Genomic DNA, 21,213 nt, shown 5'->3' on the forward strand with positions numbered 1-21,213 from the left:
CCAAACCACAAATAACAAATCTTTTTTTTATTGTATCCAAAATGAGAGAATGAAAGTATTATAATTCTATCTTCCATTCTCTTCGTTCCCTTCTCCCGAATCGCTCGATCCAAACACATTTTAAAAGATAAAATATTCTAAATATTTCTGCATTATTTTATGTAGTTTTGTAAAATATTTTATTCCAATTTATTATGTGTCATAATGAAAGTTTCGTGTCATCCCAAGAATTCAATTTTTTTCTTGATTAATATGAACAATGAGAAAATGATTATCTAATTCCAGAAGTCTAAAATATAATAAATTTTCAGGGATTGTCTGAACTCTGAACTGTATCTGCCATCAAAGGCCAGTGCAAGTCAAAGATAATTTTATTCCACCAAATTAACATTAATGGCAACCACTATGCGGCTTCGCCCTTTCATTCAAAGACCTTCTGCTCTGTTCATTTCTGTACAATAAAAAAAGATATTGTTCTGAATTCACGTTCCGAGACATATGATATATGTGAACTTGCTTCAGATAAAATTTCAGTCAAAGCTTTAAAAATAACTCATCATGTTGTTTCTCTCTTTTCTTTTCTTTTTTTTTTAAGACAAGATTTTATTTAAAAAAAGAAAGAGGAAAGTAGGGGACTACTCACAACAAAAATCCAAACATTTTGTATTGTTAGTACATTAACGGAACAGAGAGATCATTTTCCAAAGTTTGATGTGTAATATACGTCTTTAATGCCCTCCTATGGCAATGCACAGACTTCTTCTTCTACACTTAATTCTACATATTACGAAATAATCAATTGTAATTGCTGCTGCCTCCATGAACACTAAGTCGCTGTGAAAAAAACTGCATCCAACTGATTGGAAAAATTTTGCATCAAACATCATCATCATTGCCAGAAATTGACATCTATCATAATTGAACACCCTACCCACTGCAGAAATCTCCAGAACACAAAAATGAACACAATCCCAGTTGTCTACTCTTGGCATTCATATTAACATACAGCGCGAGAGAGAGAGAGAGAGAGAGAGAGAGAGTGCTTTTTATATGATTGTAAGAAACTCTGTGCAAGATAAAATTTGCTGCTGAAAATTTGTGTTAAGTGGATCATATCCATCAGCAGATTCCTATACAAATCATATTACTGCCAGTTTCTTCTTTGCCATCCTATCGTTTATAGAGCGAGTGGAAGAATGAAATTGAATATTGTATCCAGTATTAACAGGGAAATGCTAATGACTACCTTGTATGTTTCATGTCCATCACTGCTTCTTAGCCAGAGTTTTCTTTAAACCCTTCAAAATCTTCCCAAACCACATCAAATTCAGAATAGCTAGTGCCGTGGGAACCACAAAAACCAAGAAATAGCCCATGATGTGCAACTGCATGACCTGGAAAGCCAATCACACAAAACTCTCCTAGTCAGTCTGTTGTATAAGTAGTATCAAGGCATTATGATTAGTCCTCGGAAGAACTTGGTAAAACTTCAACAAAATGTAAAATACTTGCAGGAAAGGGAAAATAACATATTGACAGAAGATGGAAGACTTTAGAAGACCTTGCAAAACACGTCGTGCAATGCACCCCCGAGTGGGAAAGACAATACTAGATAAATTATGTACAAATCAGTCTTCAATCACATCAAACTAAACAGAGCTAAAGAACACAAAGTCGTAATTCAACATATACAAATAGCTGGATAGTCTAACAAATTTCGCAGAGTATGAGCAACATCTAAAACTCATAGGTATTAAGTAATAAAAAAAGAAAAGGGGGAAAATGATCAGATTAGTTATAAATGGACTCAGCAGCATAAATAGCAGGTAAGTTAAAATCTTCTTTGGCAGTAGGGAGCCAGAATTTTAATTCGCTTTAGTTTCTCTCATCATCAATGAAGCAAACTAAACATAGCAATTTAAAAGCTAGTCAAAAAGTATTATTCAAAGCAATACACTAGGTGCAGGAAACATAACTGCCTATTTTCAGGAATCAAACTCAGGAAAGACACATTATTAGGGAGTCAGAATCACCTGATCATAATGCCGGTAGACATGGTTAAACAAGTAAACGAAGAGCAGAATTCTTGCAATCTGCATTGCAATTATCTACTTCAGTAAGGATCAATTAAAAACGTAATAAGTTAAGAAAAAAAGAATAGTTCTGTATTCAAAACAGAAACATAGTGTTTTTGCTACTCAAATCATCCCAAAGAAGCTAAGCATAAAGAATTAGAAGTTGTTTTCTCAAATATGAGAAATGTGTTCGGTTTTTCAAAACTGAGAAGTATCAACTAATGATTTATGACAAACATGAATGATCATCACAAATTATTTCTTTTTCTTCCATAGAGCCAGAGAGAGGGGACGAGGAGGAGCATCACTTTATACGTGTACCGATAAAATTTTATAGTACTCAAAACTTACCAGCCAAAGAAAAAATATCAAAACACCATTAATGAGATATGCATTGGACCTCTTCATACCAGCAGTATCAAGATACCTACATGAGAACCAAGAGATGAATTAAATTCAGAACCGCAAGCCCCAAATAGAACTCATGACAATTTTACCATCTCATATTTATCTCTGGGGTTGTCACCTCGGAGATGAGGACCATATATGTGTAAAGCTGCCCTTCTCCAGAAAACATAGAATATGCCACAGATATTCCGGAAAGAGAGTGATGGATGACCTGAAACCAGATCCCATCATCTAATGAGTAGAACTCCAAGTCTTTGACAAGGTAAATGCCAGCTTAAAGATTTACCATCTCATATTTACAGCGAACTATGCATTAAGATTTCCATAATGCAAATAGCATTCTTTTACAAAAGATAATGTCAGGAAATATTTTTGTACAACTTATTCTTCAAAATAAAGGGCCAAATTATGCGGTTCTTATTGCCTTCCATTTCAGAGTACAGACATGTTTTAGCAGCTTCCAGAGGACAGACTTACATACTCCATTCCACCCAAGGAAGGATATAGCCAAAAAATCATTCCGAGATCCGCAAAGAAGTAGCCCACCGAAACCTGTTAAATTATACAAAATTTCTTCATAAGCACCACTTTCAAACTAGTAAATATAGATTAACACAAAGAGAGGATGATGCAAAAGTCAATAGGAAGTAGAGAGTGCAACACAAAAGCCAGAGACGAGGAAGTCTAGCCTATTATTCTCCGACCCACAGATAACATACAGGACATAAAATGTTGCTTGCCCTGATTTCTTATGCATAGCTATTATGTTAATGAGGAAGCTGCTGCTCCCCTGAAAGATCACGTTTCTCAAAGATGAAAATTTGAGAGATGAAAAAAAAGAGAGAAATATAACACCAACACAAGCTCAAAGTACCACAAGTAAGCCAGATATTAAAGCTAAAACAAGGAGTGAGGGAAAAAATAAGAAAAGTGTAACAAACACCTACCCCTAAGCCAAAAGCCGAGAGAGGTGAGCTCCGAAAGGTAATAAGACCAGACTGCTGTTTGTCAGAAAAGAGATCTGACCAGAACACGAAGTACAAGGACATGGCTGTAATGAAAATTGCATGAACTGTAGAGGTACCGCTGCCAAAGATTAAGACATTGATCAATTGTCATAGTATGGAAATAGCAGTGAGAACATAAGATGCACAATTTCTGCTGCCAAAGTAGGATCATTGCTCAACAAAAGGACATGTATAGAGATTTTAGAAGAGAGAGGAATTGGAAAGGGAAGGCAAAAACTGGAACACACACATACCGATTGTTCCACTCAATTCGCTGGATTTTTGTAAGACTAGAATAAGTCTTGATGTAGAATGTGCTGATTAACTGTGTGAGATCATAGACCTGCAAGAGTAAGAAATCCTCATGAAAATAAGAGAAAAACAGCAATATACAGATACATGATAAACATGCATGATGAACAACAAATAAAAAGGAAAATAGCCTCGTCAAGCAATAAAACAATACATATAATTCAAATATCGAAGAGGAAAGATACACTATACCACTTTGCAAGCAAATAAGCCACCAAGGATTGAAGTATATGGGATGAAAGGATCTGCAAATAAGTAATTCTTAACCAGCACCTCAGCCTGATTTTGGTAAGACTTGAAAGCCATAACAGTCTTTTGGGGAACTGACATCCTAATGTAATTGTTACGCCACTAGCAGTAGATCTCAATTTCCGTTCAGTACTCCAACTCTTTTCACCTCTTCATTTTGCCTTTCCATAGCCTTCTTTAAAATATAAGAACAGGAAGTTAGTAACAAGAAAGAAAGACACCTTAATGCCACAAAAGACAAGTTTGTGAACAGTACACTTCAAATTAAAAGGGATATTCTATAGGTCTGTTGTGCGCTGCACATGAAATGCAGTATAGAATGTGGGATAATCAAAATGACAAAATTTTGGTTAAATGATTGTTAAAACCAAAGAGACGTCTGACATGCAAAAATGACCTCTGTGATAGTTGTCACACGGCAATTTTTTCTTTCCAAGAAATCTGCTTACTTGTGCGTGACCAGCACAGGGGCAGAGAGCTACGCTGAGTCATGCCAAAGTAGCACAGGGCTAACAGCAATCCACAAATGTAAAGTGAGAATCAAGAAATCAGTCCGGCAAAGAACCAAAAGTTTTTGCAGGGCTTCATCATCCTTCAGTGATGTTTCTTAGTAACTAGCAAAAACTTATAGAATCCCTCTCTGAAGGAGAACAACATTTGTTAATAACAAATGCTTCCATTACATCACAAGGAAGCATATGATCAAACTATATTAATGAGATCAGATCCCAAAGAACCACGGAAAGTAAGATCAAGCTTTAATTAGACAACCGCAGCTCACAGTACAAAACTAAAGAATCACTACGGTCGAAATTCTCTGCAACTGGCAAAAAATGTCCAACTCCTAACAAGAGAACCAATGATTATCTGTATGCAATTGCCAAATAATCAAAATAAACATAAAATGCACCAAACCGGGTGAATACATAAGATGCACCGCATCAACTGTGTAAATCATCAAATGTAAATAAATCAACACACACTAACACCCAAATCATACTAGAATGCACGAATGAGTGTAAAAGTAGAAACTTTCAAAAGTCTAATCGAATACCTTACCTAAAGCATCATTGTCCACATCGTGACACAAAAATCACCAAACCCCTCTAAATAAGGGCAACAACAGACCGGTTCTCTGGAAAGCAAAGGTGAATACGAGCAAATCAATGCAAAATGCACGACTCCAAATCCCCAAATCCAGAGCAAATAGCAAGTGGGTATTTAAGAGTAATGGAGAACATAGTTAAATAAGGAGATATAAAACCACAACCACGACAATTACTCGATTTGGGTATTCGGAGCAAATAAGGAAATTCAATCAATACAAAACAGATGAAGCGAAACAAGAGAATCAAGAGAAAATTGGGAATGGCCCGAATGGGTAATTAAGGAGACAAATATAGAGATGTTAATCGAAACGTTAACATCATAACATACACGAGATTGCAATGCAACAACCGTAAGGTTCGATCAATTTTGAGTGGCTGGATAGGAATCTGTAACCGAATACAATAAGTGAGAGAGCAGTGCCTGTCCCGGGTAGGGTGAGAATTACGTGTGCTTACTGCTTTCTCTGTTTTCTTGATAGGTTCGGTCAGTTTGCTTGTTAAAAAAACAAAAAAACATTATATGACCCTTGAATTTTGTTAAATACGCCTCAATATAAATAAACTCTACTTAAAAACGTAACATTCTCAAGTACACCTATTTTTTCAATTTTTCCAAAATATCTCATTTGCGCACCCCCACTTCTCCTCAGACCCTCCACCATCAAAACCACCACTAGCCACACCTTTCTTCTCTCAAGCTTCCACCTTCCCAAGCTTCACCTCTAATGAATAAGTAATGGAAAGGCATATAGATAAGAAATTAGACTTAGTCCTTGAAGAATCATTCTTGATTGGTACAAATCACGAATAATTGATGGAAACACATTGTTGAAAGCATATGAGGATTGTTGACGAGATCGGGAGAGCATGGAGTCAAACCAGGAGGCAAGGTCTGAAGGGAGAGATCCATGTGTTAACCCAATGACGAGATCAGGAGATGCCTTTGTCAACTTGGCTTCCTCTGGATCTGGCGAAGATAAAGACTTCCTCGTCTCTATTCTCTTCAAGAGGGTCGTCTCCATCGTCTCCTTCGAAGAAATGGTCATCTCCGTCAAATAAGTGCTCATTGTTGTCCATCTCCTTCCGTCGCCAGCGCAATCAAAGATGAAACTAGGGTTTGGGTGGGGCTTCATGGTAGGGACGAATGAGATGTTTTAAGAGTGTGTTTTTTGACGAAAAATTGAGATGCGTTAGTAAACCGTGGGGTGCATATAGCGTTCATCTACTTGTTTTCTTGTTTGGTGAATGAACTAAATATGTATGTAAGAATATCACAACTATATAGACCAAATGTGAGGAAGAAAAGGTATTTTTAGGAAGCTTAGAAGATAAAAAGATTTGATTTATAAGAGAGATAACAAAAAAGACCAAAACATATTTTTAGATGAAAAGTGACATTTTTTCATAATAATAAGAAGAAAAATGCTTGACATCCCAATGTATGACTCTCATTTTATCCCCAATGTATGACTCTCACTTTACCCCAACCCATATGATAGTGTTGGATGTTAAAAGAAGCCTACATATGTGTTTATACAATGACTATCACATGGATTTGGGATAAACTGGGGATCTGTACCATTGCCCTTATAATAAACAAACTCCTTAGTAATCAATGTACTTACTTAGGGACATGCATATAAAAATTTCTCTACTTATATTCGCTTAGGGCATGTTTGGCATGTAAAATATATATCTTTGAAAACCTCTATAATCCCCTTCTCATAAGAGAACTCCCACGAGGGGTTGAAAAAGGATGTATATGAATAACTGTTGATTTACATCTAAAAGGTACAAGAAAATTCACTCCAAACAAAGCTCGTGAGACAAAATGTTAATATACAAATTCAATTTCGATTCTCATACATACGAATCACAAAAGAAAAGAGAAAGTGTTCCCTATTTGACCGTTGAAGGATTCTCTAAGAATAACAGTGTGTATATATATATGTATGTGACCTTGAATGAAGAAAGAAAAACTTAACTAAACAACAATCAAGTTACAGAAACCATCACAACATTCACGGACTCACCACAACAAAAAAGGGTTGGTTTTTATATTTAAAAGAATACTATTTTACTTATAATATTAAATGGGGGCCTTTGATTTTTAAAATTCCTTATTTGTTTTTCTTTTTAAATCATTTTTATTTAATAAACAGTTATACATGTTTCCTATTTTTGTTGAAATAAAATGACATGATGGTTTGAGGAATCACGTCGTTCAGATTTTAAGGGAAACGTCCGTTTTATTTTTATTATAAAATAAGGAAAAGGCCTTCATGACTTATACGAATTGAGAAAGACAGAAAACACAGTATTGTAATTATTTGGTGTTATTTTATGCAGAGAATACCAATATAGAGAGATAATGAGTTGTTTTATCTTAAGCGCGATATTGTTATTGACTGCTTGCACAAATTGAAGACAAAGCTATGAATCGTCTTAAAGAGAGTGACCTAGTCCATGACTCATCCCATTTGATATCGAACTTGGTTTGTTTTTTCATTTTTTGCAGAACTCGAGTTAATATTTATCTTATTTGTGTTACTGCTTCAACAATTTTAAGACGAAGTTGTCTTGCCATGGAGATTGAAAATAGATCTGCTATGTTAATTCTGATAACAACAACTTGCCTTTCTCATTTGAGGGTCTGAATTTTAAGAGGTAAAAAAGTAAAATGTCCTTTTCTTTTACTACGAAAAGGTTACTTCTGTTTTGATTACCATTGAGCTTGCACTAGTCGATCCATCTACTGCTGAAGACATAAAAAAGATTGATAATTGGATTTATGATGATTTTATGTGCAAAATTTTATCTTGAATGGTCTCGTTGATGATTTGTGTGATAACTATTCTTCATTTAAGATAACTAACAAGAACCAGAACCAAAGAAAGAACCATAATAAGAGAAACAATCAGAATCAGAACATGAATAATTTTCGACCCCCTTCAAAGCAGCAAATACAAAACAATGATCAATTTATGTGTTTTGTTTGCAATAAACCTAGTCACATGGTTTGAAACTACAGGAATCGTCATATGTAGCTCAAGCTAATGCGATTGAGGAGGAGACACTTGTGACTTCGATTACTGAAATCAACATGATTTATGGATCCAAAGGGTGGTGAGTAGATTCAGGTGCAGTGCGCCATGTCTGCTATGATCGTTCCTTATTCAATACTTATTCTTAGGTTACTGATGTGAAAATGTTGTTGCGTGATTCCCACACCACTAAAGTTGCTAGAATTGGGGATTTAGAGTTAAAGTTTACTTTAGGAATGACACTTCTTCTAAATGATGTCCTGCATACTTTAGAAATGAAGAAGAGTCATATTTGTAACTTTCTACTTAATAAGGTAGGTTTTGTTCAAACATTGGTTTTGATTATTATATCATCACCAAAAATGGGTCATTTGTTGGTAAGGGTCATGCTTGTGATAGTGTGTTTAAACTTGGTGTTGAGATGAATAAAATTGCATCTTCTTCTTATATTGTTTTTTCCTTGTTTGAAAAAGCTTCTTCTTATTTTGTTAGTTTTTTTAATCTTTGACATGTTAGACTTTGTCATGTTAACAAAAGATTGATTAAAAACATGACCAATCTATGAATTATTCATAATTTGCATCCGGAGGATTTGATATTCTACGTGCCCGTTTGGATTAGCATATATTGGAGCATTTATAATACTTGTTAGTATAAAGGCTAGTAGTCATCCAAATACCTTTTTTTATGCACATAAGCCGAGACAATTTCATGAGCATTTATATTACTTTTTACAATGCTATTTTTTTGAAGCATTTGCCTAGCATTTTTGTGGTTATTTACTCTTTTGTCCCCATGTTATATTAATATTCTCATTATAACCCTGAGCTTGTAAATTACTATTCCCATTATAACATTGAGCTTATTAACATAATTCTCAATTTATAAATTAATTAATAAAAAAATTAACTGTTAGTAAAATTTTAACTATTTAATTAATTTATAATAAATTAATTTTCATTTCATTATATTAAATTTAAGTAACTTTAAATTAACTGTTATTTAAATTTTATTTGATTATATTAATTTTATAAATTAATTTGTATGTTTGGATACAATTATATTTTTATATTACAACTAATATGCTTAATACCCCTACATAATTTATCACAATCTGTTATACAGAAAAAATGTTACTAGTAAAATTTCAACCAAACATTAGAAAGCATTCAAACAGCATATCTGCTACTAAAATTGTCCAACATTTCTGCTATCACCATTTCTGTTGGCATATCTGCTACTTTACAAATGTTTTATCAAACTAGCCCTACACCACTTCAACCTACATTCCTACTTCAACCTACATTCCTATTCCGATATCACCACAATATTTTAATATATTTTTAAAAAAGGTAAGCTGGAGGACAGAGAATAGGAGGGGACACAAAAAGTAAAATACTAATAATTAGATAGATTTGGGGTTGATTGATATACCCAAATTTGTCCAAATTTTTTACGGTATGTAAATTTGAAAAAAAAAAACCATAAAAATAGGGCACCATTTGCTACTCCTTCAAAGTTCAAACATGTTAAATTTAAAAAGAGAGGTCCAAAACTCGTACCCCATCCTTGTTGGAGTTGCTCTTACCCAGAGGCAAATAACCCCCATCACTTGTAGTTGTAGGTTCATCCTTCCGCCTGTTTGGTGCAACGCATCCACAGCCCGTTTCCACTGTACCAAACGATGCAACGGAAATAGTAGATCCGCTTGAAAGAAAAAAAACTCCCCTAAGGAGCTTTTTGCAGCAAAAACACTGCAATATTATTTTTTTTTAAAATGGGGCCCACGTGATGATTAAAGTTTTACAATGGGTCCACTATTGTCTTCTCTCTTTTTTACTTTTAATTATATAAAATACTTTTAATTTAACATTTATATAAATAAAATATTTATACTTTAATACTTTTAATTTTATAGGTGTTTAATTTTAATACACAATGATAAATTAAAAAAATACAATAAATGTAACAAAATTAATTTGATTAATTAAATATAAATTAAAAAATATAATAACTGTAACAAAATTAATTTGATTAATTAAAAAATACTTCGAATTAATTTTAAATATAAATTATATTTGATTAATTAAGTTAAAGATTATAAAGCATATTATAATAACAAAATTTATTATAAATATCTTAAAATACAATATTATAAAATTCAACATAATATTTTAGTACAACTGTTCTTCCACTAGCGTCAAATTTTTAAGTTTCTAAACACATAACAACATATTCCATAACAACATATTCCATCTGAGCTCCCTTCTCTTCTTCCACAGCACTTGATGTATTTGAATGATGATCACCTCATGCTTGAGAATGTTCATGTTTTATGCGATTATGGGATTCCTCGTAGTATAATTGGTAAGATGTATAAGGTAGCGAAAGATATCTTTGGATACGATTATGGGGTTCTGGCTTTGAAACTTCGTGGTTATGAAAATTTGGATTTAAGCAAAACCATGGTTATAAAGCTGGTCGGTTGTTGTCCATCACTTTTGGTTGTTGGTGTCGACACTAATTTTGTTCAAGTTCTTGAAATTTTGAAGAAATTAAAGTTGAGAAATGACTGGATTGGAGGATGCTTATCCGGTAAAGGCACATATAATTGGAGGAGAATTCTTGATACGCTGGATTTCCTTGAGAAAGTGGGTTACAGTGAAGATCAGTTGCTCGATTTGCTTAAAACAAATTCAGCGCTAGTGTTTGAAGGTTCGGGGAAGAAGATTTATATATTGTTTGGTCGGCTGGTTAAGTTGGGTCTCAAAATGGATGAAATTTATTCTTTATTCATACAAAACCCAAAACTATTGTTGGAAAATTTTGCCAAAAATCTTTTGCATGCAGTGTATTTCCTGTTTTACATTGGAATGGCAGCAGAAGACGTAGCAAGCATTGTGGCAATACATACAGAACTTATGTTCTCATGTTCTTTGAAAGGGCCAAAAACTGTTTGTAAAGAATTGAAAGTTGGGAAAGATGGTTTACGCCAAATTATAAAGGAAGACTCATTGAACTTGTTCAGTTTAGCATCTAAATCGAAAGTCAAAGGAAATGAGCTGGTAGGCTCCCAAGATCGAAGAAAGCATATGGAGAAAACAGCATTTTTGTTGAGATTGAGGTATGTCGAGAACTCGGATGAGATGATGAAAGCTTTAAAACAGTTCAGAGGCAGAGCTGATCAGTTACAGGAGAGGTTTGATTACTTGGTTCAAGCTGGTTTGGACTTCAATGTTGTGTCAAGCATAATTAAACAGGTTCCAATGGTTCTTAATCAGAGCAAAGAGGTAGTTGGGAAGAAGATTGATTGCTTAACAAACTGTTTAGAATACCCACTTGAGTCTGTAGTGGCTTTTCCAGCATACTTGTGTTATGATTTAGAGAGGATTAATCATAGGTTTTCAATGTATGTGTGGCTAAGGGAGAGAGGTGTAGCAAAGCCCATGTTATCCTTGAGCACCCTTCTTGCATGTTCAGATGCACGGTTTGTAAAATATTTTGTAAATGTTCATCCGGAAGGCTCAGCCATGTGGGAAAGCTTGAAGAAATCGTCAACTACAAGCTAAGGCTAATCTATCCTCATATCATATAGATGTGGTTCTATTAGTCCATTTTTGCACATTTGTTTGCAATTAACTTAATTTTCTAAATAAATGAAAGTCTGTGTTCTTTTTATAATCAAATAGTCTTCAATGGCTAATATGATATTCGTTGTTATTTCTTTTGTATGCTGCATTGATTACTTGCTCAACTTGCAAAACTAAAGTTCTTAAAGTATATATTTTTTTTTCCATACAATTATTTGTTACGATGTTTCGAACAAGGCAAAAATTAACTTGTGGTTGGGCAGAGTTTTTGATAGAGTCTGACTTAGAGATGGAAAGAGCATATTTCTTTTGTTTTGTTTTGAGAGGCCTTGATATCAAAGTTAAAGTTGACTCCTCTCTGACTGCTATAATCTGGAGTCGGTTTTGGGCAAAGCCTTGAGGGTGTAGTGCTTACCTTCAACGTGTTTGGCCGCATCGATGAATATCTGAGAATTTTAAAACTTGTAGTTATGTTAATTAATTACAAGGTATTTCTGTTCTTCTTTTTATCCTGCATAGGATTCTCAGGCACTAGGTGTAACTGAAACCAGTTTTATCCTTTAAGCTGCTTGATCCCTTGAAGCGCGAAATAGGTGATTTACAATTTTCTGATATCCACATGCTTTCGAAATGCATGGTTCTGTGACTACTTGATAGGAAAAAAGTGGATCGTTATGAGTTTTGCCAGATAGACTCAACTCTGATGGGCATATAGTGTAGGTTTCTTGTGCAAGTTTGAAGGTGTATTGAGCAGTTGTAAAGAGTTCAGGCATGTTGATAATGACATCGAGTTGTTTGCTTGACAATTGCTCAACACTTTGTTGGTATATTAAACACTTCTGACTGATTAGCAAATGACTAGTCTTTGCTCTTTGCTTGTTGCTTGGAATAATAATCTTTGCAAGGTTTTTAACTAACCGTACAAGCATGGTTCTTGAGAATGAGCTGTGATCCAGCCTCATTATTGTGAAATGGTGCCATTTGTGTTATTGATGCACATTGTAGATGCATTTGGCAGTGTGTTAGTGTGTTTGTACCTGTCAAACGCACCGCATGTGGATAAAAAAGTGTTTGGTTGAGCGGTGAGTTCAAAGTTGTTGTAAGGAGTTGCTTCGACTCCCAACTTGCGCTGATCACATTTGCTGGCATTAAAACACGAGGTTTTTTTTGCAATTTTGTCCTCAATCAATTTTATTATTCTATTTATATTTTTACAAAAGCAAATCCAACAAAAATTAGTGGACAATTGAACATCAATGAAAAATACACAATTTTAATCTCACATTGCTATAGTATTTTTAGTGATGCGTCAAACATTTTATCATTGCAACTCAATTCACCTCGCTACAATATTTTTAATGTCGATTTGGTAGAGCTTACTTTGGAGCTTTGTACTAAACACTCTAGATATGGTAGCTTATAAGCTCCAAAAAAATGAACTTTAGATGGAAGTTTATTTCAGATGGTTTTTTTTTTCTCTCTTTTCTTTTTCAATTTTTTCTTTTGTTATAGTCTATAAGCTTAAACTTAAATTAAATTTAATACAAGATTTATAATAAAAATAAAAATTACCAAAAAAATAAAAAATTATTACATAACAAACCATAATAACTTATACAGTTATCAATTTTTTTGTGTAGTCTTTTAAATTAAATTTAAAAGACTTTTTCACCACTTATAAGTATATGGGTCAAAAATCGGATTTACTCCCAAAGCCATGAGAACTGTAATCGAAATTACTAAACCCACGAGAGTCTAAATTGAGCAGGCCCGTGACCCAAGATGCATCCAACACTAGACTCTTGAGAGTCTAAGTTGAGTTTGGTAGGCCCAAGGCCAAATATCTAGTCAACACTAGACCCACGAGAGTCTAAGTTGAGATCGATAGGCCCAATGCCCAAGTCAATTGGAAACTAGACCCACGAATATCTTGAGCCATGCCCATAAGGCCCATGAGAGTCTGGGCAATCTATGAGGACCATGAGATCCAACTCCAGCAAGTTTATAGAGGCCTATCTATTCCTCAAAGGTTCAAAGCCCATATTGCTAGGAAGTTCCCTCAAACGCCCATGTGCCCAATCAAAGCTCAAGGCCCATCCGTACAGTTGACACATGCCAGTCACGTGACGCATAACACCATAAATACACGAGGTCCCAGCCTCATTAGCTCTCTCAACCACTTGAGGTGTATCTCTATCTAAAAGCCTTTAACTTCTCTCATTATAAATTATTATCTCATTACAGACTTAATCGTCAGAGCTTCCCCGGCCGACACCACATAGGTCTCCAAGCTTCATGGTGTATATCTAGTATAATCTTGTAGGATTGTCAAGACCTCGATCAATTTTACATTGATTGCAGACTTTCGGGTCTACAATAAACAAGCATCAGTTATAAACTTCATCAAATACTGGATAGTTTATTTGTCACCTCAACTCATCACAGTTTCGGAACTCTCCTCACTTCACTATAAGAAATCAAAATACAACACAATCCAACTCATCACAGTTTCGGAACTCACCTCATCATAAGAGGTCAAAATACAACGCACTCCAACCGACCTCTGCCTCCTCTATGGTATATGATGTGCTTCTATTGAACGATTAGGGAATAAAGCAACCCACTTTCTTGGGACTAAAATTCAAGCCAAAATATCTCTTCAGTAATTTATTCCTCCTCTTTTAAGTCCTGTTCAAGATTCATTCTCTCCTCCACTAAAGGAAGCATCTTCCATTTTAGAAAACCAAAAAAGATCCCAGATTTGACGTGCAATATCTATCCCACGCATTATTTCCAGCAGCAAATCCTGCAACCACGTTCAAACCAAGTGCACAACATAGTGCCCAAGATAAAAATGAAAAGCTCTGTTTCTTCAATGTCTAACAAATTGGCTGCCGCTAGAATGATTATCCAAGTTAACTCAGCAATGAAATTTGCAGAAATTGGTAATAATATGACCCTGCAGACATGAACTTGTCATATGCTCCTTCCTTCCTTCCTTCCAAGTCACAGTGGAATGAGGAGCAAAAGATATGAAATGTGAGTGAACAAGTTGCAACTTGACATTGTCAATGTCCTTTATAGCCATCATTTGATATCCTATAATTCTCAAAACATTAAGAGCAAGCACTTCCACATAGTATACAAATTAACTTCCGTCTGCAGTAAAGTTGTCTAGGAGAGCAGACTAGCAGAGCAGCCAGGGACTGCCAAAGAGGAATTCTACACCAAAAATTTGCACTAAATGTCAGGCTTAGACATAGTTTACACAACTTCACAATTTTCGAAACTTGTTGCTGAGACCATTTTTTAAAGAAGAAGATGACGAGGAGGGCGACAACCCAGTGCGTCTAATCTCAGCCTTGTCCTTATCAAAAGCCTTTTGAACATCATCCTTAAGCTCCATGAAGCGTGACCTCTTGATGCGCTGCTCATCTGTGGTGCCCTTTTCCAGGTAAAACAAGTCAGGAAGGTCATCCTCCATGAACTTATCAAGCACCTCTGAGCAATTAGGGAAATAGCGCCGACCCGTCTCCACTGCAGACAAAGCAACAAGATAAGTCAATAGAGTAATAGTGAAAATGAAACGTTAGTCATTTGAAGGATATAAATCATTTTAAAGTGCAATGCATACCCTATTCAGGAAGAAAACCAGAGCACCAATCAAGAGAGGAATATGGTAAAAATGACTTGGCTACACACACCAAAAAAGAGAGGAAATCTACCCTGTAATCAAGATCAGTAAAAGGTCTAACCTGTTTTCACAAGGGCTTGCAAGCGAGTTATAAGTCTTTTGTTGCACATTATGGGGGTCTCATTTAGGTCAACCTCCCTTAACTCCCCTCTTGAACCTTTTGATGAAGGAAGACCGGCTAAATCAGAGGTTGTCTCAGCATTTGCAATGTCCATTGCCACCTTGGCTTCAGCAGGGAAAAATAATCGTGCAAATGCCACTGTAATGATCAACACAAATATCATCTAATCAAGCTAAATAAGCCATCAAAGATACCTATCAGAATCAATAAGAACCACGACTAAACAGTAGGCCAAGGCACATTCAAATTACAGATTAACTTCATATTGGACGACATAGAATTTGCAAATGTGAAATTCCATTCAGATCGAGCCACATAATGTTCAGCAGATAATACCTCTATTTTCTAGGTAAAGAAGCTTCATGTGCAGATCCTCAGTCACTATTTGGGAATCGACAGTTACAGCCCCAGCCAATGGATTTCTTCGGATTTCTCTCTCTAAAACATCAATACATAGCCTGTCTTTATTTGCTTCCTGACCCTGCTCTGTTTTTGCATGATAATCTTTTGGCCTTGTTAACCTTCGGCAAATGCTAACAGCACTTTGTCCATCTGATGTTGATTCTAAAGCAGAAGCCCCTTTGTTCAAAAGGGACACAATCACTGATGGCTCTCTACGCATAGCAGAAACATGGAGAACTGTATAACCTCGAGAATTGCGAAGGTTGACATCAGCCAAACCCAGGCTGAGCACCTCCGTCACAACTTTGGGGTCACAGTATGCAGCAGCATAATGGAGAGCATTAGCATCATCTAGAGTTACATCAGACTCAGTAAGAAGGAGCTTTACAAGTTCAACGTCATCAGAGTCTAACGCCTTCTGTATTCTCCTAATTCTCTTTTCATGCAAGGGGTCAACAGCTTTGGTTTTTTGTTCTTCAGATACAGAGTTGCGGCGAATCAGTTTGATTTCCTCCGCAATTTCATAAGGAAGCTCTTTCTCGATGGAGATGCTATCAAGATTTGATCTTGCTACTCTATCAACACACTGAGTACTAAGCTGACTTGATTGACAATGGAAAGCAACCAAAAGAATTGGGATAACATCATCCACCAGAGCCTTTCCAACAAAGTTAAGAAGACGTCTCTGTAAATACATGTAGCATCTAATTAGTAATGCCTTTTCTTGATATAATGCAAACCCCTGTGATGCAGTTTGACATATGAGAGAATAGACCCGATAACTTATGTTTCTTCCAATCACAACTAAGGTACAAACAAAAACAGTTTTTCACCATATTAATGAAGGATTCATAAGCAATCATATTGCACATTTAGTTCTTATGGACCACTCTACACCAAGACAGTTACTAACATCCCTTTCTACGGTCCTCAGATATCAAATAGAGTAAGAATAAATCTTATTACTAAGGTACAGCCAACAAAATATACAGAACATAGTTAAGAAGCGTCTGTAAATACATGTAGCATCTAATTAGTAATGTTTTTTCTTGGTATAATGCAAAACCCTATGATGCAGTTTGACATTTGAGAAAATAGGCCCAAGAACCTATGGTTCTTCCAATCACAACTAAGGTACACACAAAAAGGGTTTTTCACAATACGAATGAAGGATTCATACGCAATCATATTGCACATTTAATTCTTATGAACCACTCTATGCCAAGGCAGTTAATAACATCCCTTTCTATGGTCCTCAGATATCAAATAGAGTAAAAAGAAATCTTAGTACTAAGGTACAGCCAACAAAATATACAGAACATAGTAGCCACTGCAACTACTTAAATCTACAAGACTCATTCACTTGATGAGGTGATAAATTTGCTTAACAGAGTACACGTTAACCATAACAAAGCCATACGAACCTGGAAAAGTGAAACCAGCTCAGGCACTTGAAATATTGATGATGCATACATCAATTCCACCGCAAAATTGATAGCAGGTCTACATGCATCATGGTGGCAGAAGTTATCAACGCAAGTTGACACCTCCATTGGAGAAGGCTTAAGCTTCCCAGTATACAAATAGCTGAGGAAAATCCCGAATGCCTCGTACCCAACATTTCCATAGGGCAACAAGTCAGTCATACAATACTTCAGTTTCCCTTCCTTCCCAAGAACCCCCTTTTCTTTTGTGAATAACTCGTGGAAGAACTTACTCCTAGCAGCTAAAATACATCGATGAATACCAACAGACATGCCCTCAACAATTATATCAGCATCGCTGTAATCAAAAGTGGAATCAGTCAAGAGCAGCTCCAAATTGGAACTGAGCTTGCTTAAACTGATCACTTCAAGATTTGGCACTGCCTCAAAGCCTGAAGAGGAGTTGATGCTGTGGCTAATCGAGCCATTTGACAAATGGGAAGAGGAAGTAAAGCTCAAAGAGGATGATGGTTCAGACGAATTAGCCATGTCTACTCCCAAAAACTTCCGTATCATGTAACCCGCATATACATAATACTGCCAAATCAAGAGTTGGGAGCTACATCAACAAGCACCTAAGTCCTAACAATAGGAAAATCAGAAGGACCTAACGGAAGGAAACTAACATAGAAAATATGTACCATTATACATATCAAACGAAATGAATCAGGGAAGGATAGCCTGATTTTGTTAGGAAGAGAACAGATGATCTGTAAAACTGAAAAACAAAATTTTCCTCAACTAACGAAGATTATTCATAAAAACACTTAATGGGTATCAGAAACGAAGCATACAGGAATATATTACACAACTCCAATAAGGAGTCCCCTTAAAGAATATTATTGGTTACTATTGAAAAAGTATGTAAGGCAGAGTAGAGTCAGAGCAAGGAATCTATGAACTAAGAGCTGCAAAGTGAATCAATTTTCAACATTATTTTCCCTATAGCAGTAGAAGAAGTGAAGAACCAAAGAAATGATGGGGTAAATCCAAGAACTGCAACTGCCTGAATTCCCATGTGAATATAAGCAGCATAATAACAACAGTAATACCGAAAAAAGTACCAACCCAGAATATCAATACTCGAAGCACAGAAGAATCAATAACTTGTTATTGCAGTAACGCCCAGATCCACCCAAAACACAGCAATAGATCGGATCTAACGCCGCATGAGAAAAGAAGGGCATGTTAAGCAGGAGTCAAGTAAACGGAGGAATGGCCAGAAATCATGAGAAGGGAAACCTCATTTTTCGCAATCAGAGCCAGAGACACCCCAGCAACAACCACGCACAGAGAGAAAGAGAGAGAGAGGGTTGTTTCTTTGTTTTTTCGCAATAATTGTATTTTGTGAATTACGACTACGAAATGGGAAGGAAATTCGTTAGGAAGATGAAGTCGTTTTAGTGACGGTGGTGGTGGCGTCAGAAATCGTAGCTGGGCTCTGCTTACGCACATGGTGGCGTCACTTTTATTAATTGTTGGATTGGTAGGCAAGACCAAACAAAGTCTTATTTTATATATATATATATATATATATGTATATACAGAAATTCTCCTATGTGGACCAAAAGTGTGGACCAAGTTTGTGGACTTGTTTTTCAACCATAGATGTGGTGGGCCCCATAATAAATGTGTGGCCCCCACTTATGTTTTGATTGATTACAACCATTGGATTTTGGTCCACAAACTTGGTCCACACTTTTGGTCCACATAGGAGAATTCTTATATATATATATATATATGTATTTTTCTTTTTTAAAGAAAAAGAAATTTTGATTTGACAAGGGCTTGTTTGGTCTTTCAGAAAGATAAGGTCTACAACTTGCCTTTTGTTTTGACATGATTCTCAATATAGATTCTATCCAAAAGCTTATTGAGCTGGACGATTATATTATATTAAATATCTTATTTTTGGATTATTAATGCATGTGAATTCCGGGACATATTTAGCTTATAATTTTCAATTGACTATTTTATTTAAAAAACTCAATAAATGGGTTGAAATGGAATGTAATTGGTACTTATATCCTATTAGGGTCCATTTAGAGGATAGGATAGAGTTGCGTACTTATACCCAAGCTAGTGAGACTTTTATACGATGCATGTCGTATAATATAAAAATACATGTAATTCGTTTTTATTTTATATGGAACATTTAGGATAAGAGATAACATGTCAAACGAAAAAAAAAAATACTATCACCCTCACTTTATATACCAAGAGAGAAATGGACATTGATGAGTTTTATGTGTATCATGTTCTTTCTAATGATATTATGTATTGAAGAGACTTGATAAATTTTTATTACTAGATTACCATAGAGACAATGATAATAAAATGATTTAAAATAGTTACTATTTTAGCTGAGGACAATTCAGACATACTATCACTAATCTTATAATATCATTTTGTCTAACGACAAATCAAACATTATATTATATAATGTTATGAATTAGGTGTCCCACATCGTTTGGCTAAGCCAAGTGATGTGTGTTTATAAGAACAAACCCACCTCTCATATATATGAGGCATTTTTCTTTGGGCCTAAATACCATGAAGTGATGCAACCCAGAGAAAAACAAATATATGTGGGTCCGATGTATCCACAAGAACTAATAAACCCAAAGCGAATGATATCAAATATACTCTACAAACCTAATATCAGTTTCTTTTCAAACATTAGATATGATTAAATTATATATCATTAGATATTATGTATGGATTACCAAACAAAACCTTAGAGTATGATATGATAGCAGGTGAATATATGAGTCAGTGATTAGAGGTTTAATTTCTTTAAACAACTTATAATGTTTTTATAAGTAACTCTTATTTATTTTAAGGTCATGATCAATGTGTTAATTGGTGCCCTAGAGTCAACACTCACCAGAAGTCGTTTTCTTTCTTTTCTTTTTCTCTTTTTGTCGTTTTGTGATTTGTACTTGACATCCTCGCTAAAATAAACGCAGGATAGTGAATTGGGCTTCGGACCCAGTTGAAAAGCTAGCAGATTAAAGAGTGGGCCTTTCTTCCTTCAAATCAAGTGGCCTTAACAGGCCTTAGAGTATGGAGCCCAATTGGAAAGAGTTGGGCTAGGGCTCCGTGTGTTCTAAAATATGTATCTTTCATGCCGTATGATTTGAGCATCATTCAAAGATTCTTCATTGGACAATTGAAAATAATAATAATAATAATAATAACGAAAAAAAAGTACAAAGAGAAGAAGAATCTTTAGTAGACATGAACTTGCTTTAGTTTTATTTCCTCTTTGAGACGTGGTCTTTCAATTATAAGGCCATAAAGAACCTTACAATCTTACATTACTATCATGTAGGACACTTGACATTGACAAGTCAATGTTTCCACGTTTTGCTCTTATCATTCAAAAAAATATCTACCCTTCTTTTGGGTTTTTCTTCAAATTATTCATAGAGAAATTCTAGTTAATGATTCTCATTTGATGATTAAAAAACATATACCAAGTATTTAACATACATATTTTCTATTTATTTACTTATCGACAGGGTAAGCTAAATCAAAATCCAACAAGTAGTCATAAGAGTATTGCTCTCAATGGAAATCGAACTCATGACCTTGTTTTCAATAAGGACGTATATTCCTATGATTACCATTAGACTATCACCCAAGTGATTTTCAAATTTTTTGTTTTGTTTTCAATAATGTCACGTAATAAATAATCAAGTATCTTAAAGATGTA

The 21,213-nt window shown here is 35.1% G+C and overlaps 3 protein-coding genes across 18 annotated transcripts; 1 reads left to right on the top strand and 2 right to left on the bottom strand.

Moving 5' to 3' along the window:
- Positions 1–1,019: 1,019 nt before the first annotated feature.
- LOC119989820 (TLC domain-containing protein 4-B-like) lies at positions 1,020–6,495 on the bottom strand. Of its 16 annotated transcripts, none has more exons than XM_038835544.1 (10): positions 6,040–6,485; positions 5,111–5,186; positions 3,995–4,223; positions 3,745–3,833; positions 3,431–3,569; positions 2,961–3,035; positions 2,573–2,694; positions 2,427–2,502; positions 2,034–2,093; positions 1,020–1,394 (listed from the first exon to the last, which is right to left on the bottom strand). In XM_038835544.1, the coding sequence occupies exons 3-10, from the start codon at positions 4,130–4,132 to the stop codon at positions 1,266–1,268; spliced, it is 828 nt and encodes a 275-aa protein (XP_038691472.1). In that variant the 5' UTR covers positions 4,133–4,223; positions 5,111–5,186; positions 6,040–6,485; the 3' UTR covers positions 1,020–1,265. The 16 variants fall into 16 exon arrangements, with proteins under 16 accessions (XP_038691472.1, XP_038691471.1, XP_038691475.1 ...); XM_038835543.1 differs by having other exon boundaries at positions 3,995–4,226; XM_038835547.1 differs by having other exon boundaries at positions 5,106–5,186.
- On the top strand, positions 6,417–11,876 carry LOC119987835 (transcription termination factor MTEF18, mitochondrial-like). The gene is made up of 5 exons (XM_038832742.1): positions 6,417–6,466; positions 7,679–7,811; positions 8,192–8,239; positions 8,354–8,518; positions 10,454–11,876. Exons 1-5 carry the CDS (start codon positions 6,417–6,419, stop codon positions 11,771–11,773), a joined length of 1,716 nt encoding a protein of 571 aa, XP_038688670.1. The 3' UTR covers positions 11,774–11,876.
- Positions 11,877–14,832: 2,956 nt separating this feature from the next.
- LOC119989167 (BTB/POZ domain and ankyrin repeat-containing protein NPR1) lies at positions 14,833–18,846 on the bottom strand. Its single transcript, XM_038834526.1, has 4 exons — positions 17,436–18,846; positions 15,946–16,696; positions 15,550–15,747; positions 14,833–15,331 (listed from the first exon to the last, which is right to left on the bottom strand). The coding sequence occupies exons 1-4, from the start codon at positions 18,009–18,011 to the stop codon at positions 15,069–15,071; spliced, it is 1,788 nt and encodes a 595-aa protein (XP_038690454.1). The 5' UTR covers positions 18,012–18,846; the 3' UTR covers positions 14,833–15,068.
- Positions 18,847–21,213: the final 2,367 nt, after the last annotated feature.

Source organism: Tripterygium wilfordii, chromosome 21 (genome assembly GCF_013401445.1).
Source record: "Tripterygium wilfordii isolate XIE 37 chromosome 21, ASM1340144v1, whole genome shotgun sequence".
Lineage (NCBI taxonomy): Eukaryota > Viridiplantae > Streptophyta > Magnoliopsida > Celastrales > Celastraceae > Tripterygium > Tripterygium wilfordii.

Bases quoted from the DNA above. Each gene is read 5' to 3' on its own strand.
- LOC119987835 (XM_038832742.1), top strand. From the start codon at position 6,417: ATGTATGTAAGAATATCACAACTATATAGACCAAATGTGAGGAAGAAA. The intron at 8,240-8,353 runs GTGACTTCGATT...ACTTATTCTTAG, and splicing joins CGATTGAGGAGGAGACACTT to GTTACTGATGTGAAAATGTT. The intron at 8,519-10,453 runs GTAGGTTTTGTT...CCATAACAACAT, and splicing joins GTAACTTTCTACTTAATAAG to ATTCCATCTGAGCTCCCTTC.
- LOC119989820 (XM_038835548.1), bottom strand. From the start codon at position 4,132: ATGTCAGTTCCCCAAAAGACTGTTATGGCTTTCAAGTCTTACCAAAAT. The intron at 3,570-3,744 runs GTATGTGTGTGT...AATCTTTGGCAG, and splicing joins CGAATTGAGTGGAACAATCG to CGGTACCTCTACAGTTCATG. The intron at 3,036-3,430 runs GTAGGTGTTTGT...ATAATTTAACAG, and splicing joins TCTCGGCTTTTGGCTTAGGG to GTTTCGGTGGGCTACTTCTT.
- LOC119989167 (XM_038834526.1), bottom strand. From the start codon at position 18,011: ATGATACGGAAGTTTTTGGGAGTAGACATGGCTAATTCGTCTGAACCA. The intron at 16,697-17,435 runs GTTCGTATGGCT...ATGTATTTACAG, and splicing joins AGCTGGTTTCACTTTTCCAG to AGACGTCTTCTTAACTTTGT. The intron at 15,332-15,549 runs GTTAGACCTTTT...CTTTGTCTGCAG, and splicing joins GCAAGCCCTTGTGAAAACAG to TGGAGACGGGTCGGCGCTAT.